The sequence below is a fragment of the Meleagris gallopavo genome, chromosome 13, assembly GCF_000146605.3.
Source record: "Meleagris gallopavo isolate NT-WF06-2002-E0010 breed Aviagen turkey brand Nicholas breeding stock chromosome 13, Turkey_5.1, whole genome shotgun sequence".
Lineage (NCBI taxonomy): Eukaryota > Metazoa > Chordata > Aves > Galliformes > Phasianidae > Meleagris > Meleagris gallopavo.
This window is the reverse complement of record NC_015023.2, coordinates 12,546,596-12,565,061: the sequence shown is the minus strand read 5'-3', so window position 1 is coordinate 12,565,061 and position 18,466 is coordinate 12,546,596. Positions and strand designations below refer to the sequence as shown.

The 18,466-nt window shown below is 37.2% G+C and overlaps 2 protein-coding genes across 4 annotated transcripts; one reads left to right on the top strand and one right to left on the bottom strand.

Annotated features, from left to right (window-relative positions):
- Positions 1-790: 790 nt before the first annotated feature.
- Positions 791-8,569, bottom strand: CENPN (centromere protein N). 2 transcript variants are annotated; one of them, XM_010718066.3, is made up of 11 exons: positions 8,481-8,569; positions 7,947-8,128; positions 7,563-7,608; positions 6,821-6,877; positions 6,423-6,499; positions 5,853-6,029; positions 4,845-4,946; positions 4,284-4,335; positions 3,718-3,830; positions 2,273-2,396; positions 791-1,997 (listed from the first exon to the last, which is right to left on the bottom strand). In XM_010718066.3, exons 2-11 carry the CDS (start codon positions 8,115-8,117, stop codon positions 1,882-1,884), a joined length of 1,035 nt encoding a protein of 344 aa, XP_010716368.1. In that variant the 5' UTR covers positions 8,118-8,128; positions 8,481-8,569; the 3' UTR covers positions 791-1,881. The 2 variants fall into 2 exon arrangements, with proteins under 2 accessions (XP_010716368.1, XP_003209890.1); XM_003209842.4 differs by having other exon boundaries at positions 8,473-8,567.
- Positions 8,570-8,636: 67 nt separating this feature from the next.
- On the top strand, positions 8,637-17,947 carry CMC2 (C-X9-C motif containing 2). 2 transcript variants are annotated; one of them, XM_003209841.4, is made up of 4 exons: positions 8,637-8,743; positions 12,111-12,240; positions 15,619-15,690; positions 17,740-17,947. In XM_003209841.4, the coding sequence occupies exons 1-4, from the start codon at positions 8,655-8,657 to the stop codon at positions 17,812-17,814; spliced, it is 366 nt and encodes a 121-aa protein (XP_003209889.2). In that variant the 5' UTR covers positions 8,637-8,654; the 3' UTR covers positions 17,815-17,947. The 2 variants fall into 2 exon arrangements, with proteins under 2 accessions (XP_003209889.2, XP_010716367.1); XM_010718065.3 differs by having other exon boundaries at positions 8,693-8,811.
- The last annotated feature ends 519 nt before the right edge of the window (positions 17,948-18,466 follow it).

The following is an 18,466-nucleotide window of genomic DNA, read 5'->3' as shown; positions in this document are numbered from 1 at the left end:
GCCCCGCCGCCGCCATGTTGCTGTCAGGTGCTCGCGCCCCGCTTCCGGGGGCGGGAAACAGGGGCGGGGAGCGGCCGGCGCGTCACGGAGTGCCTGCAGCGCAGCTCATGTTGCGCGTTAGCGATGTGAGAAGGGCCGTGCCGCTGTGAGGAGGACGCTTGCAGCCGCGTCCCGGTGCTCACCGCTGCGCCTGTTTTCTTTTTAGTGCCTTCTTAGCTGCGTGTATTCTACTTGCAGTAAGGAATAAATGCATCTCGGTGCCGTACAGCAGCCCCCAGCGCGGGAACCGAGTGCTGAAATGAGCCTAGAAGGACAGGGAAGTTGGTCTCGTTACCAAAGAGGACATAGGTGGCCTTTTCCAGTAACAGGCTGGAGGGCACGTATTTAAATGTGATACAGAATTTTGTAACTTTACAATAAATCCTTCCCTCGATTTGGGAGAGCACATCAGGAAAAGTGCAGCACAGACTGAAGTGCCTATTAGAAGCTTGGTGGCACCCGTTCCAAGAGTGCAGTATGAGGTACAAAGAGCCAATCCTTCACGTGTACAGACTGCAGCATCTGCACCAAACCTGGGCTTGTTTCAGACCCCCAGCGTTAAGCTCAGTGCTTGGCAACACTGACACTGAAGTCACAAGTGGAAGGACTGAAAAAAAAAATCTGTCATTAGCAGATAGCCGTCAAGTAACTTCTTATGAACCTCTTATGAACTTCTTATGAAGGTATATAGAGAAAAAATAAAACTATACACTAAGTCACGCTTCAGAAAATCAGGCCAAACAAACTTCTATAAGAGGTCTTAATTTACACATTTATTTACAGTTTGAAAACAAAATAATTCCCATACAACCTCTCCAAACAGTTATACTTTGTCATGAAGCTCTTTCAAAGGACTGCCTACCAACATATCATACACAAGGCACACACGCAATATGCTTCCAGGTAGCAGAATTAAGAAACAAACATTTGTTCGACACTTCAGCACAAATTAATCTCTTAAAATAAGAATAATACAGCCAGTTACATAGAAATATCTACATAATTACCAATTACTATTTACCAACCCTAGAGAAGTCCACTGCAAAGCTGCTGTTTGCACGAGTGCATGCTGATATCTTGCTTCTGCAATCTTTGTGTCCCTAAGCTCAAGAAACGATAATGTACAAAGACTGCAGAGATCCCGTGTTGAATGAAACGGACATTCTAAAACATAGACTACCTCCAAAGAAAACCATTGCCAGTGTCACTGTGTTCCTGTGAGCTGGTATTTCACAGGATACTAATATCAGGAGATAGAATTTTAAAAGTTTAAAATATTTATTATTGACTGTCACAGTTGGTGAGTGAGAACTCTGGAGCTGAATAGCCGGTAATGCTGCATGGAAGTTTCTTACTGATGTCTCTCAGAGTCTCTTCTCCCCTACACCCTGCAATGGTCTTTGAATGTAATCTGCGTCTACAAAGACAAAAACACACTCGACCTGACGCAGAGTGGTAGTTCCACTTATTTGAATGGGGCTGTTCACGTGCTCAGAATGGGCATGTGTTGTGTTTCACTGCTGTCCTGCAGCTGAAATAAGGCCACCTACAGTTATGACAGTTAAGACAGAATAGGTGTCTTACCTATTTGTACCAGGCTTTAGCATCTAACAGCAAACACAGATAGAAGTAGTAATCACATTTAAACTTTAAATAATCATGATTTCTGTTTAAAATTCACTAACAGTGACTTGTTAGTTTAAGGGCTAACCCAAAGTCAGAAATAAAAAAGGGTTTATCAGAGAATAAGGCTGTTTTTAAAATCTGTTTTAAAGGTGATTATGGATTGGATTAATACCAGTAATAAATGAATCACATATTTTGATATAAAAACATTCCTATTTAAGGGCTTACAAAGTTTCCTGGATGTAAAGACTTCTTCTCTCTAATTTTAAAGTAATTTCTAGCTTTTTGTGGAATGCATGTAAGTAGTGGTGAAAGTGGTGCATCAGCCAAACCTGTAGAGACAAACAGGTAACTACAGCTTAACTCAGGCAGTATTCACCTTTCACAACTGTCACGTAATTGAAAACAGAGTTTGAATACCTACTATTGAAAATAAACAGGTACATATTTACATATTAAATTTTAGAGGTAACAATTTCATTCTATTTATTCCTATATATTTCCCAACTATGCAGGTTCTTCTATGCAATCTACAAGCAGAATGTAAAATGATTAAAATGTTTAACTGTGGATTTTTCCTCTCTGTTTACAGAGTTGCACTACTTACCTGCTGGTGCCAAGGATTTCAGTGATTCTAAAAGATGTGGACTAGAAAACTTGACTAAACATCGGAATGGCTCTTTTTTCTCCAAGACATCCCATTTGGGATCACTCTTAAACATTGTCTCAAGCTGTTAAGATAAAATTATCAGGCATTATAAACAATGCATGCATTTTATGTATTTATTATTCACATTAATATTTATAACCATAGAATCATTCAGGTTGGAAAAGAAATTGCATTTTTCTCTATGACATGATACAACCTAGAAGAACTGTGCAGCCATTTGCCAAATAGCTTGTAGAACAATGACAACAGTTACAGTTGTAATGTTTCAATTTGGTTGTAATAGCTGTATTTAATTTTCATAGCGAGTTGTTGTCCTCGGCTTTACATTCTTTCTAAGTAGACATCCTTTTGAAAATTATTCTGGAAAACTCAACTTATAAGTATATGGTGAATTTTAAAAACACATTTTCTAGTATTGGGAATGGAGAAATTTCAGCTACAATAGCTGAAATCTTTAAATTTAAATACTTCATTTCAGAATTACAGCCTCGATCCAGAACTGCAGCTTCTCCCCCTACACTGACATACATGGACATACATGTATGCATACACCCATATAAATATGGATATGATTTCATTTAAAATAATCTCTCAATGACTAAATTGCATTTAAGCTAAAAATGTTCTAACTGATAAAAGTTGAAAATGGAACTGGCTATTGTTTTGAATGTTAGAATGTTTTCAAACAAGCATGACTTAACTTGAATTCCTTCTTCAAACTGAGTATTGTACAAAAGTCATTTGTAGCCAACCTGGTAATAAAAATTTATTTTACAAGTTCCAGCACAATATGTGTTTATGGGTCTACTGTTATCTCTGAAATGATCAGTTAGGTTCTGAACAGGCAAACTATAAGTTAGGAGAAGAATAACTTCTTTATTCCTTAATATTATCATGATTCTAGTTGGAGGACTATTTTGTTAATAAAATCAGAGGGTGCCACCATGTGGTAAACAGTTCTCTGGTGGAAGAGGCAGCCAGTTCAATTAGATAGTAAATCATTACAATCTCACAGAATTCCCAATACATCTGCTCATTAGAAAAAAAATTGGTGTATCATTAAAATCTTATGCTGTATGTGCCATATCTTCAAATGTACTTCAAGCAATCCTAATTTCTTATGCCTCAAAGCAATGCTGTTTTATTTCTAGCTTTGTTACAAAACTAAGTCCATGTGTTGAGCTCATAAGGGCAAAGGACTGAAATAAGATCTAGTATCTGACCAAATCTCAATGCAAACAGGCTTCTTAAAACTGGTCTTATCCCGTTTAAAACATCCTCCCTGAAGTTTGAAACAATGCCGTCTTCTTATTTGCAAGTTTATGTAGCTGTAGCTCTATTAAAATTATAGAAAAACAAAACAAATTTGTTGCTTTCACTACCTTATATTGTGCGAAGTCAAGTTTGGGTTGGGGGCCATCACCAAAACATTCCTGATTCAGTCTGTGTATTCTTTCTTTCTCGCTACTGTTTTCATCATTTATCCTTAAATCCACTGCAGGATACAGAGGAAAAAAAAAGGGGGGGGGAAAAAAAAAAGACAACTCTCAGCGAGTACAAATATTGCATTTGTTGATCAGATGAATGCCCCAGAAAAAATTTGGAAATAATAATTTTAAAAAGATTCATCACTATCTGTGTTTGATAAGTTAACTGGTTGCATGACATATAGTTTCAGTTCTTACCAAGAGAGAAAACAAGCTAATATGATAGGAGACACTGATCATTACTTATTTTTAGTTTCACAAGTGCATTGAACATCGTGAGGAAGTACTCATATCTCCTAGTGACATCAGTATTATCCGTTGGTGGATATGTCAATATAACACATGCATTTCTTATTATGAATCTCATTTCATAAGGCAGAAATATACAGACATGCATTTTTAAGCACAAATCTTCCAAGTGAGGACATTCACACTTGTATTTAATTTAAAAATACACGTACCATTTTCTGTGAGTACATTCCTTTCCTGTAGTGGATAGTTGGTTTGGAAGTTCTAAACGAGGAAAAAATTAAAAAAACACAACAGTTCTGCTTTTAGATGCTTTAGCTGAAAACAGTTTTCTAAATTTCTTTTCACTTTGTGTTCTGAAAGAGAGTGGTCACACTTTTGATAACTACTAGACTACAAAGTCCAGCTTTATTTTGAGAAAACACCCTCCATCCTATGATGTATCATCTGGATGAACAGAGTTAAGTATCCATTCTAATACCTCCCCAATTATTACTCTAAGAAACAGTGCCAAGAAGTCCCAGGAGTGAATTGGTCAGCTGCATAGACTGAGTTTAAACATCCAGGAATAATAATAGACACTAGGTGGCATATCAAGTAATTACATCACCACTGTAACATTACCTTAAGCAAAAGCTATCCAACTCAGTGGTTCAATACCATTGTAACTTGATAATCTCTGAAAGAGGTGAATTTCCTATTGCTAGGGGGTCAGAACTAGGCCTGAAATAGAAGCAAGATTCATCTTCGGATGTACTTGTGAAGTGGCTCACCTGGCTGTACCTCTTAAACACAATATCTTTAAGGGAGTTTAAACAATGACTTCGAAGCTCCATTTCCCGGATGTCGTGGTAATTGGAAGCAACAACCATTGCCTTTAAATAAAAATTGAAATTGTTTTAGTATGAGTGTTAATAATCACCATGGGTATAATAGAAAAAAGACATAGTATTTCTAGACTTTGAGGTGTTTTGTTTCACAAGAAGCAACTGCTATTTAACTAGCAGGGTTTTCACGTTGCAGACAATTATTAAAGCTTGGTTAACATTCCCAGCCTTCCCAGGATTTGCTGAATAATCATAGAGCCTAACAAAAACACAAAGTAAACAGACTAATAAAATCATGAAACTACTACTATGGCTATCTATGAGACAGGCAAAAATAAGAGACTACAAACACTGATCACCGCTATTTTATAGAAAAAGCTAATTAATTGCTTAATGAACTCATACATTTAGAATCATAGAATCACGAGGTTGGAAAAAAACCACAAGATCACCCAGTTCAACCCTCCACCCATCACCAATAGTTCTCACTAAACTATGTCCCTCATCACAATGTCCAAACATTCCTTGAACACCTCCAGGGTCAGTGACTCCACCACCTTCCTGGGCAGCCCATTCCAGTGCCTGACCACTCTTTCAGAGAACTAGTTAGTTAACAGTGTTGTTTTAATGGACTTCAACTTCTATGAGACAATTTAGTTGATATTGCCTAACGTTTGCTTGAGGAATTAGAATAATTTGAGATCAGCAAAATCCTAATAAAGTGAATTTATTTGCAATGTGACATTCTAAAGGTCACAAAGATTGGGTTTTGCAACCCCCAGCTTTTTAATTTGAAATAAAAAATAAGCAAGGGCTAAGAGGAAAAAAAAAAACTAGGGTAAATTAGAAAACTGCATTAAGAGACTCATCTTTACATTTCCTCTTCAAAGCTAAGAGAATTAAAAATCCAAAAGACTGTGGTGGAGTCATGGTACATGCAGTTTAGTCTTCTACCTGACACAGCAGAGGTAAGTTGCTCCTAAGGGTGGAGGCAGAGATGAAGACATAAGGAGTCTGGGAGTGGTACACAACATAACTGGTTTTGTACTGGTTTGGTTTTGTATAAGGTGTTCCCCAGGCAATTCTAATCCAGATTGCATTATCCTCATATTCCCTAAAATTGATGGTGACCTGAATAGAAAAAGAAAAGCTTTGCTTTAAACACACACTCACACATCCAGAAAAATTAAAACATGCCATAAACCTGTGTTTACAAATGCAATACTGCTTGAATAAGTACCAAATCCCATAGTGTGGTAAGGATTATATATCAATCAAATTTCCACAGGAAAATGAAAACTTCACAAAATGAAGGTTCTGGACTCTAATATGACTTTCATTTCACCCCTTCCGAAGGGCATAGACTTCAATTTTTATTTTTATTTTTTCTATTTTTCACATAGTTCTTACCATTCCCAAGTTAAATCTACTTTGGTTTTGATGCAGATTGTAAGAAAAAACCATCTTGCCAAATGTATGGAAAATCTATTGACACCCAAACCCAACATATTCAGACATTCTTACATTTATCAATGCTGATTGAATTTGTCTTCTAAATTTTTTTTTGAAATCTCTGAAGTCAAAGAAGTCTGTTTCTTCCCCTGTTAAACAAGAAAATGAAGAATTTATTAAATTCTATCCCCAAGAACTGGTTCAGCGATGGTTTTACTTTCACTGAAACAATATTAAGAAGAAAAAAGCTGACACTGCATAGCATTTTTAGGAAAGTTGGATATTAAATTTGAGTCTCATTATTGCTATGCATATATTTATATATAAAAGACGATTAGAAATTATTAGTTTCTAATAATTGCCAGAAGAGTTAATCTAAAGTACTCAAAAAACTAATTAAAGATTAATCCGTACTCAGTAAATTGTTGAGAGTTATACTAGAGAGACTGCAGCAAGGAAAGGAACTTTACCTGTTTTGTTCATACGGTAGACACTCCATGCTCTTTTGTTTGGATAGATGTGGTTGTCTAGGGAAAACAACAATTGCTCAATAACGATTGAATACTATCAAAAGGTAATTAAAAAATCATTTTACGCTGCTTTTATAAGCGAGTTGTTTAAAGAAGATTACTTCCAACAATGTGATATAACTTATTCAGCAAACCTAAAAGCAAAACAGTTTTTATTAGAAGACATAGTTGCTTAATTAAATTACAAAAGAGCTTCATAACAAAGGATATCTCTGAGGTTCAGTGTTTAAAGAAACACTTTAACTAAAACAACTGTCAGTCTAAATTCAAACAGAGAAGTGTAATAATCATATAGTGAATTAATATCGGAGCTAAATTTCCATCTGGAGCATTTGCAGGCAGTTTTTCCCTATGGTACTTCTCACTGCAGCAAGATGTCAGGGCTCAGTGTATACTGGAGATGAACACCTCTCTCTACATTTATAACTGTATTCTGGATGTGACTTACTGACGTTGACAGCCATTTAGAATTCTAAAGAAACAAACAAGCTCATGTTGATGAAGAGGTTTTGGAAAGAAAAAAAAATTAGTCAGATCCAATAGGATTAATGTCATCTTTGTACATTAAGTGCATTTCTGCATCACTATGGTGATTGCTATGTAATTAAAGGAGTTACCAAGTTACTCAGAAAAAAAAACAAAACAAAACACTTAGATGTTATTTTCGTTCATTTTTACTTACAGATGATGTCTAGGAGGGCTGCTTGCTTTATGTTTGCAGAACTTTCCTGGAAGGAAAAACGACAGTGCATTGTGAGGCGCTATCACACATAGAACACAATCATTGCATATCCCAAGCTGGAAGAGGACCCATAAGGATCATCGAGTCCAACTCCTTGCTCCACACAGAACCACCCAAAAATGAGACCATATGTCCAAGAGCAATGTCCAGATGCTTCTTGAACTCTGACAGCTCGGCGCTATGCCCACTGCTGAGGCTGCTCCAGTCCTGAGCACTCACACACCGTTCAGCAAATGAGAGATCCCAGGACAGGCAGCTTCAATCACAAGGCACTGAAGTCCCACAAGCGGGTCACCAAGAGGCAGATCCTGAGGAAGGGATTACCTCGCAGAGCTGGGCGACGCTGTGAGAGATGCTCTCTTTGGTCTGACGGAAGTTGATGGTTTGTAGCTGCGCCTCTGAGAGAAAGCCCCACTTCTGCAGCACTGCCATGATTTCATCACGGGGGATTTTTAGCACAGTTCTTCGGATATACTCGACAATGACCTCATCCATAGTGAGGACACCTGGAAAGTTGAGATATCAAAGAAATCAGACCAACACATAGGCCAACTGCTCCCTGAATACGGTGTAGAAAAGTGCTGAAAGCCGCCCTAGGGACAGCGGGCAGAACCGCGGCATCACTCCCTAGCGTAGCATTAGCGGAGGTTTCACCGCTGACACCTTAGTGTTTCCTGCAGCCCCAGCTCCTGAAGGCAGCCGAGACCGTGACAGACCGAGGGGCTGAGAGCAACAGCGCCGAGCGTTCCTCAAGAAATAAGGCCAACCTAACACCCCCTAGCCCTCGTTCCGCACACCAGAAAATTATCGCGCCCACATCCCCGCGTCCACAGCACAGAGCTCCACTCACCGCCGCACCTCAGGCGGTGCCACCACTGCCAGCGCAACACCAACCCGGCAACGCGCCGCGCCAACCGCCTCCCGCCTTTCGAAGCACCCAATCAGACGCCGCCCGGTGCAAGAGAGGTCCAATCACAGGAGGCTCCGCACCTCTTTCCCGCCCCTTCCAGCTGAGGAGACTTCCGGCCGGCTATGCCCGTGCACTTCCGGTGTCCCCGTGCTCTGGTTCGGGGCTGCTGTGCTCGGCCCCGGCTGGATGGGTCCGTCCTTTCTGAACAGAAGTAAGCTGTGAATAAAAGCTGCTCTTGCGAGAAGGGAACCCTTATACAGCTGGAGCTGCACTACAACGGTAGCGCTGCAGTTAATCTGGAAAGGAAATGGATCTGTGGCTCTCTGCTTGGTCTCTTTCTATAAGGGCTTTTTGATATGTTTTGCGAAGAAGTGTGGGGTTCTTTACGTGGGAGAGCTGAGCTGGTTGGGGTCAGGTGTGCTGAATGTGCTGAAATGCCTTTTATATGAGCAACTTTTGAAATGGACAATATTTGAGCAATTTGGTTTAAAAAAGCCTTGCAATGAGTTCTACTGAAATACGGAAAAAGTCATTGAGGAAAGCTGTTGTTCGGTTTAAATGTTTATTTCACAGTTTTCTCCCCCACATGGAAATATTAAGCGTTAAGCTAATTGGGGAGCCTGAAAAATCAATCAAGCTTATTTCTCCATCTGTGTCAGGGAACTGATTGGTTCTTATTCGTGGGAGATTCTGTGAAAAGAAGAAAGAAACTTACCTATATTCCTGGTGTGCTGATCCTATGCTTCATTTGGGAAAGAAGTGGGGATGTATGAAACCCCTTTGTTCTCCATGTTCTCACCTGCCACAAGGAGGTCAGGAGGAGAAGCTGGCAGGTGGAAGAGAAAAAAGCAGTTGTTCTAACAGGCGTGTGGATGAAGAGCTTACCCTGCTCTTTTTGGGCAGCCTTTTGGTTTCTGACTACTGGCTCAGTACCTGTGGTTATCTTGTGAATTCTGTAGTGCTGATAGTTTCCTTTTGCACATTAATATTTGGTATTTCATATACTGAACAAGTGTGTAAGTAGCTTTTTAGGCTAGAGATAGCTGTTCAAACTTGTATTTAAAAGGTACTTGGAAAGAATGACAGTCTTTCTCCATGTCTTCAGTCTTCAAAGGCTAATAGAAACTTGCAGTTTGTTCTTACAGCATTTCAACTAAATCACTTAGCTATATGTATGATGTAATCTTTAACAAGGCAGGGAGAGCTGTGCAAACTGCATATCTCCTATAAAATACATTAAAGGGCTAAATGCTCTTGCACAATTCAGTGGTGTTTGTGCAAGAAGTTCATCCTTTCCAAATATTTGCCAGTTATTAATGTTGGCTTAGCATTCCACAGTCCATTTTTGTCTTAAAATAATTACAGTATTTTCCTGATATTCTACTGTACTGCTGTTATTTCTTCTGCCCTGATTTCATGTTTAACTTGGTGTTCTTTATCCAGCAGTTCTGTTCATATTTCCTCAGGGCAATTTGTATTGCTTTTTCCCTTTTTTTTTTAATAAGTATTTTTCTTCATGCTTAGAGTCCTTATGAGCTTTACATAAAACTCTGCCCATGTTAACTTCTAGCAAGATGATGGCTTGCAATCTTTATTTTAGGTTACTAAAAAGAAACCAAGGAAACCCAATAGCCCATTCTCTCCTTTTTCATACGTACTTTTGTTACCCTTTGAAACCCTTTCATCTACCCATCAATTCCCTCTGGCAAAATTATTTTAACCTTCTCTGATCATTTGTAGATGACAGACTCATCTGGCACTCCTAAACACAAATATGGGATTTAGCACTGATAACACTATTCTGTCACGAACTTCAAAAGTATCTAAAGGCTCCAGTTGAGCCTCCCTTTGCTACTTTGTAGTAAAACATTTTCTTTTTTAATGTTTCCTAATTCATTGTAGCCAATGTGAAGTGAGTACCACTTTAGGTAACTGCGCTTGCAAGATTTTAACGTTCTTGTTTTATGAAAATTAATTCAAGTGGTCATAGAGGTGGTCACTCTCTCAAGGGAATGCTGACTCTAGTGTGGTTTCCAACTTCTATGTGAAGAGAACATGCAATGTAATGCTGTACTTCCAGCAAATATGGGGGAGGTTCTTGAAAGAAATGACTGGATGTGTTTGCAACATCATGCAGAATGCACCCTCGTGGGTCTCCAGGAGCTTGTGAATTTGTTTAGAATTTTAAAATTTTATTTCCTTGTGGGAATGTAGTTCTTGTTAAGCAGAACATGTGATACGAAATACAGGGTAAATACCTCTTCAGGCCAAATATATTACTTGAATATTGTAGGAATAGTAGAGTAGGTGATAGCTGGCAGTGCTGCAAGTGAATATTGGAAGTTTGCAGTTGTAAAATCTGACCACTGCCAACCAGTATTTAGATGGCTTAGCTGTGGAGTGTTGAAACAAGGATGGCTACTGAGCACAGGTGTACTGATTTTTGCTTGATGTACTGCAGCTAGGAACCTGCTCTCTTTTGGAGGAAGGGCAATGATAAAATACCAAGTAAACAAGCAAAAGACATCTACTTAACTTGTTGGCAGTATGGTTAATACAAGGAGAATTTTGTCGAGATGATCCCATTTGTCCTAGTATGAACTGGACTTCTTCCCTCTCTGGTACGATAATCTTCTACAACAAAGAAGTCATATTATTTCAGCCATTGTTATATGACAGTTTCATCCTTTTTAAAAAAGATCTTGAAAATGGCTTCTGGGAATGTTTTCTTTTTTAAGTGAGACATCATAGAAAAAAATATGTTTCTAGAATGAAATTTGCTCGTGCCCTACAGAGCTGTACAGAGGAGTACCTGGGGGTCCTGCTTGACATGCAGTTAAACATGATTTAGCAGTGCACCCTTGTGGCAATAAAGGCTAGCAGCATACTGAGTTGTATTAAAGAAGTGTAGTTAAGTGGTTACTGTTCCACTCTCCTTGGCACTCTTGAGGACACAGCTGTTTTTTTTAAAGCATCATCAAATCTTTGGATGGAGATTCTTCAAAAAGCATGTAGACAAGTGAAAAGATGCCAGTCCTCAGTGCTGTAATGAAGTATCAGGGTGCTTCCTGTTCCTACCCACCTGTTTGTAGAGAGTAGAAAGAGGAAAAAAAAAACATATAGTAGAATAAATACATATATATAATAGCTATCCTATATGGATTGGATATGGATTGGAACTAGATGATCTTAAAGGTCCCTTCTAACCCAAACGATTCTGTATGTGCTATGATATATAATGCATGCGCTAGGATGAAGAAAACTGAAATAGAAGGATGAAAAAATAATCTGCAGTTCAAGAAAGGTTAATTCTCCTATTGTCCCTTAAAAAGAAAATCTCAAAAGCATCCTTCATGTCCATAATCACAAATAATTTAAACTCATAGTTAATATTTGAGCTCTACAGATAAGGTAATTGAACCAGTATGTGTCTCTTCCTTAAGTGTGTAATATAAATTATACCTATTATATTGCATTTTGATTCAAAATGCTATTACTATAACACTAATACTATATGATAATTTCTTAAGTGATCAACTTGAACTTTTATTTATACACTCATATTTTAATGTTGGCAGGTGGAAATTTTCTCAGATTCTTTTACTGCTGAAATCATCACTACGTAAGATGCATCCAGACCTGTCTCCTCACCTGCACACTGAAGAATGTAACCTCATTATCAGTCTGCTCAAGAAGTGTCACAAGGAGGTAAGGAGTTCTGAGCAGAGAAAAGAGTGGGTGGGCTGGGGAAATGAGTGTCAGAAAATTGGTGAGATTATCATACAATCATGGAAAAATCTCCAGTAGGCAGAGCAGCCATGAAACAGAGCTAGTATGTTTACACTGGCAAAGGTATCTGACAACTGCATGTAAAACTTTGCCGGTGATTTCAGTAGGAAATAAAATATACCTTAAAATTTCTTGTGTTAGAGCTTTCCAATGGTGGGCTACGTTGCAAATGGAAATAATTTTTGCATGTTTTAGCCTGCGTGTTTGTTGCTCACAGAATGTTCACAGATTGCTGCATACCAACTGCCTGCAGTCCAGATGCACTGTATGTATATATCTATAATGCAGGTATGCTGGTGTGCCTTACACTCCATGCTTGGAGAGCTAAATGTGAATTAACATCTGAATATTCTTAGTAGGCATGTACAAAGGGATGTAAAATACCTAATTGTCTTCAGGGAGCTCAATGCTCTTCATTGCTGTGCTATAGAAACCTCATCTCACTCATTCAGAAGTTGTTTTTTAATTTGTTCTATAGTAAACTTCTGGACATAAATGAGTCAGCCCCTGAAATCTAAGTTATCTGCAGCATTGGTGCATTACTGTTAATTATTCTTCCAGTTCTCTCAGTTAATGTAAATAGATGTTCTGAACAGACATACATCTGTATTAGTACACAAGCTTAATTTTCTAGTTTGCTTGGGGACAAAAGTATATTTGAATGTTTAATAGAATTCAGTGGTTTATACCATCTCGTGCAATCTGCAGTATTTTCACCTCCGTGTTCAGATGTGGTTTATAATTTTTGATAACACAATTATCCATAAATTTGAAGACAAAACATATTTCTTAAGAATTCTGAATTTTTCTTTTCCAAAGTGGTTAGAGAAAGAAAAACAAGGCTGACAATATGTGAAATATGAGTGAAGATACTTAGTGTGAAAGAGACATAACACTTTTTTGAAGGTCTGGTTTTAAAGTAGCTAAACTAATGTTTAAAAAGCTTGTCTAGTACCTGATTTCTTATAAATTTAAAATAACAATGTAGGAAGCAGAGTTTGAATTTTAGTATTAACAAGTATCTGTACTAGGCTTGTTCAGTACATTCTCATCTGTTAGTTTGTACTACAATGTTTTGAAATGTAAGCAAACTAGAATTGGTCAGTGGCATTCATGGTGTTTTTCATACAGTTGTCTCTCTGTTCCTCTGCTCTGTGTAGGTACCTTAAACCTAAGACGCGCAGTTCCTGTGTAGAACAGAACATCACCAAGCTGAGCTGTAACTTATTTCTCTACCTTGAGTTTAGTAGAGAACTAAAACTGCATGCTGTACTTGATTTCCATAGCAGCGATTCAAAGTAATCTGCTGCCTATTTGACTTACAAAGATTCTGGGAGCAGCAGTAATACATTCATGCACAGGGTTATATTTTCTCATTTTGGTTTGGAGTTGGTCCTTTTATGTGAAGATGAACTAATTTTGTCAGTCTTAAGCTTACCTATGAGTGCATATTTGTGCTCCTCAGAGCAGAGTGAAAACTACTTTCACGCTCGTTTAAAAGGATCAATATTTTTAGTTTAAAATGGAAGGTAGATGTACTGAAATAGAAATTACTGAAATCTGAAGAATTTGTGATCTTAATTATAGTTATTAGTGACTATCTGCTGTTTTGTAAAAATACCAAAGGGGCCTAAGATTCTTCACATGTAATTTAAATTAATACTGAGGACAAAAAAACCTTATCTTGAATTCTGTGTCCTGTATTTGTGTTTTCACAAAATTCAGTCTATTTCTGATCAAGAACCCACTGGTTACTTTAAGTCTTATATCTGGAGAGAGTATCTAGTGGTTAATTCTTATTTGATGTCATTTAAAAAAAAAATTTAATTTTTTTAACAACTCTGCTCTTGGGCCAAATACGTGCCTTATTTTTATAGACAGCTGCTGAAAGAAATGCACATTGTCTCACAGTCGTATTGCTGTAATGGGAATAATAACTATTTTTGGAAAACAGATTCCTTTTTCCTCAATCTGAGCTATAAACAGTTGACAGTTTAGGAGTCTGGCTAAATAAATGTGGATTCAACTCACTGTGTTAGTAAGAGTAGAGTTAGCTTGGAATGTAGAGTACTCACTTTGAAATCGGGCATGCTAGTGTAAGAATAGAATAAAAAGTTAAATCTGTATAGCTAAAATGAAAATGTTTTAAAAGCGGATTCAGCTTTCAGTAAAGCAATCCTTTATCCCATGCAACTGCTTCAGTGTCATCTGATGCCCTTTATAAAGCAAACAGATATAAACAAGTTAATTATAGCACTGCCATAGTTAAAGACTATGACAGACATTTATTAACGCACTCCTAAGTTCAGCTGTGTTCTGCTAGCTGACATCTACCTTGCCCACTACTTGAACTCTTAATAGTGCTCAGCATGTCTCTGAATCTGTCTAGCTGCTCATCAGCCACAGAAATATGCATTGGTTTCCCTGATGAAAACTGGGTAACACTTATGCATCTAGTCTACAGTTGAGCTGTGTCACAAAGATGGCGAATACATTCTTGAGGTTTGGAGAAACTTTACTCCTTGCCCCCTCCCCATGCTAGTTCTAACATTTCAGTCACTTATGTCCAGTGGATGCATCTTCTGGATCCATAGCATCTCACATTTTTTGCACAGCTGGAATAATGAAGTCCTTTGCCTGTAGATCTTCCCACATCTTTCTAAATTGCAAATGAGTTCAGAACACAAAGATTTGTGTGTTAGTGAAGCTAGTGCTAGGTGAAATTTATATAACTGAGTTCTCGATCAACAAAGTGTATGTTCTACATCTAGACTTGATGACTTCAGTGTAGGTATTGTATTTCAGTCTGATTTTACAATACGGTGAGTACCTTTAAGCTTTCTGCAAGATCACAGAATGGCCAGGGTTGGAAGGGACCTCAAGGATCATGACTCTCCAACCCTCCTGCCACATGCAGGGCCACCAAGCTGCCCAGGGCCCTGTCCAATCTGGCCTTGAACACCTCTAAGGACAGGGCATCCACAACCTCTCTGGGCAGCCTCACCATTCTCATAGTAAAGAGCTTCCCCTTGACATCCAACCTAAAACTTCCCTCCCTCAACTTAAAACCATTTCTTCTTGTCCTGCCAAGATTGAGGTTATTCAAATGAGAAGTAGCTCTAGCTCCTAGCTACACAGTAAAAAAAAAAAAAAAAAGTTAAAGCATCATTTTCCACAAAAGAAGTGGAAAAACCAGCTAGGATATATTGCAAAATGCAAGTGTCTTTTAAGAAATGTAGAGGTTTGGAGGAAGAATTTCTTGAATTGTTTTTTTTTTTCCTTTCCCCAACTTACTAGCACAATGTTCTGAGGCTTTTTGGCCATTGCAATGATATCGATCGTGAGATGCGGAAGTGCTTAAAGAAAGAGGTGAGAAATAAACTTAACTTATTAAATAACTAATAAAAGAAAAAAGTCCATACGATAGAAAATGTTGTTCTTTTACTAATTAGTACAAATCAGTAAACAGGCTTTGATATGTAAGTCCATTCTGAGTTGGGCACTTTGGTTTTTATATGGTTTATATTTATATGGTTTTTTGGGGGATAAATTTATCAGGAGGATTGTATAAATGAAGCCTGAAATGGTGCTGAGACCAATCTGAGCTAGGAACATGCATCTCTGCCATCACTTCTACTTTTGGCACGATTTGGCTCTGAAGTTAATAACTGGAATCACAGAGGATGCTGTTAAAGGCAATATTTTCCTGTGGAGATGTAAATGTATGTGCTGACATTTTACAGTGTTTTTTCTTGTCAGATTGAAAGTCTAGAAATAATTGCAGAGTACAATTCTGAATGATTACTTCTTGCACAAAACTTTGTTAAATAATAGTTACTTTTTGAATCTCTTAAATGAGATGGAAGGCTTAGATATATCATTACAATAATGTTTGAATGGGTATCTGGCTTTAACAAATAACATAGACTATATTTGGATATACTAACAAAATACACATTTTAACCTGCATTTAATACTGCAAATAAGAACTGTCACTTCAAAGGCTGCTTCTAATCAGAACAATTTGGGTCCCTCTTTACCCATCTTCCTTCTATTACTCTGTGGGAATTAATTTCATCTACTTGTGTCAAATACCATTCCTCTCCAAACTGTAGCACGCATTTGGAAAACAAGTTTCATATAACCTTATTTTTTTTTTCTTCCATTAAAGCTATTACATTATAATGACTTCTTGAAGGCTATGTTTCCTCACCAACTGAAAATCTGGCTACACTGCTATTCTATTACTATGAAGTCCCTGTTCAAAAGCCCTGTGAAAAGCTGTTCACAGGTGTAGAATAGATACAAAATAGGCACAGATGAAATTGCTAAAAGTCCATTGTTGTGTTCTACATAATATCATAGGAAAATTAGTGAAAAAAACAAATATTAGCATTGTGGCATGGGGAAAAAAAATTAAGCATTCCGTTAATGTTAAGTGATGTTTCATGCCTTTCTTTCAGTTGTAAAACAGTCAGTATGATGAATGAAAAACTGGAAGCTCTTTCCAAAATCCATCTGCTTAGTAGTCTTATTACATTACATAGGGAATTATGCATTTGTGGTTTCCTTAGTCTTTCATATTAATTATTAAAAAAAAAAATTAACAAATATATGCTCTAAGGTTAACATCAAGAGTTATTTTCATCTCATGACATATGTATCAAATCTGTTTTTTTTAATTTCTTTTTAGCCATTAAGAAGGTTTCATTTTTTTTTTTTCTAATGAAAGAAAGATTCTTCAATCTTCAGACTTTTGCTGATGTAGGAGCATATTTCAACGATGGGCTTCACATTTGAGATACACACATGAATGCTTTCTTGATGTTGTTCATGATGGAGTCCCATTTCTTCTATTTTTTTAAACTGTGCAAAAAATTACCCTAACTCAACCCATATTTGCCTTTGTTGCTTTCATCTTGGTATACTGCTTTATCTGTGCCATATAATTAATGACCAGGATCAAAAATAGACTAAGTCTGTGATGACAAATTCATATTTCAGAACGCAGGCACACATGTTAGTCTGTATCTTTTAAAAGGAAAAGAGCCTGATCAGTGCTTTAGAATAGCATTAATGCAACTTTTTTTCTAGTTTGTGTGAAGTGTAGCTGTCAAACTTAAGATGGATATGCAATTAACTTCCTCCACAAGATTAATGGAATCTTTTTTTTTTTTTATTAGAATGTTCTAATACTCTTTAGCTTAATAACCTCTAACTTCGAAATTAACATTTATTTTATTAAAACACAAGTTTCTAAGTAGAAATGAATAGGTATGTAGATATGAGGAACTACATATCTAATGTTGGTCAAAGATATTGTTTCTGATCCTGAGTAATAAAGGCTCTGTATGTTTAAAATTTGACTTATCTGTTTGGGAATAGCTGATCTAATAATTTCCCTCCTCTGTCTTCCAGTATGAAGAAAAAAGGGCCAGGAACAAGGAGTTGCGTCGGAAAATAATTAATGCTCACACAAACTTTGAGAAGTGAGCTATACCGTACATGGACAATTGCGTCTCAATAGGGACACTCACTTGAAAGTTGATAGACTATCTCTTTCAAGTTGCCAATGTTCAACCTGTGGTTTGTGAAACGGTGGAAAAATAAATGTACCTAAAACATACTAATTATGTTTTATTTTTACAGAAAGGTAAACTGAATGTGGGAAAAATAAAATGATTGCTCAAGTTAATTTTCGGTCTCAAAAAGACACCTGTTGTGACAACTCCTCATTCTGTCATAATTTTGTTATGACTATTAAGTAATGATGTATCAAATATCAATGTGTGTGGTGTATTATGCATTCAGAACTGCAGCATTCCCAATCCTGTGTTGAGTTGCATTTATTCCTTCACAATTAGTAGTTTCTATTTCATCTTTTTTCCTTGCAAAATGCTGAATGATTTATCACAACACTATGAAGAGTGAATGAAGACACTGTTTAAATGGATTACTAGAAATGAAATTCAAACTAATATGGCTTGAAATTGAAGATGGCCTATCAAGCAATTAGTGGAGTTCTAGTATTTTTGCTGAAGCCAAAATGACAAAATGACCATTTTCCATTTAGAACATAAAGAATTCTTCCTGCTAACTGCAAGTACAGAATAGACTGCCATAACTTAACTTGTTTATCATACGT

Excerpts from the sequence above, each read along its gene's own strand:
- CMC2 (XM_003209841.4), top strand. The coding sequence starts at position 8,655 with ATGCCCGTGCACTTCCGGTGTCCCCGTGCTCTGGTTCGGGGCTGCTGT. Across the intron at positions 8,744-12,110 it reads TCCGTCCTTTCTGAACAGAA|GTGGAAATTTTCTCAGATTC; the intron begins GTAAGCTGTGAA and ends TAATGTTGGCAG. Across the intron at positions 15,691-17,739 it reads GGAAGTGCTTAAAGAAAGAG|TATGAAGAAAAAAGGGCCAG; the intron begins GTGAGAAATAAA and ends TCTGTCTTCCAG.
- CENPN (XM_010718066.3), bottom strand. The coding sequence starts at position 8,117 with ATGGATGAGGTCATTGTCGAGTATATCCGAAGAACTGTGCTAAAAATC. Across the intron at positions 6,030-6,422 it reads TTCAATCAGCATTGATAAAT|GTCACCATCAATTTTAGGGA; the intron begins GTAAGAATGTCT and ends TTTTCTATTCAG. Across the intron at positions 4,947-5,852 it reads ACTTACCTCTGCTGTGTCAG|GCAATGGTTGTTGCTTCCAA; the intron begins GTAGAAGACTAA and ends TTTTATTTAAAG.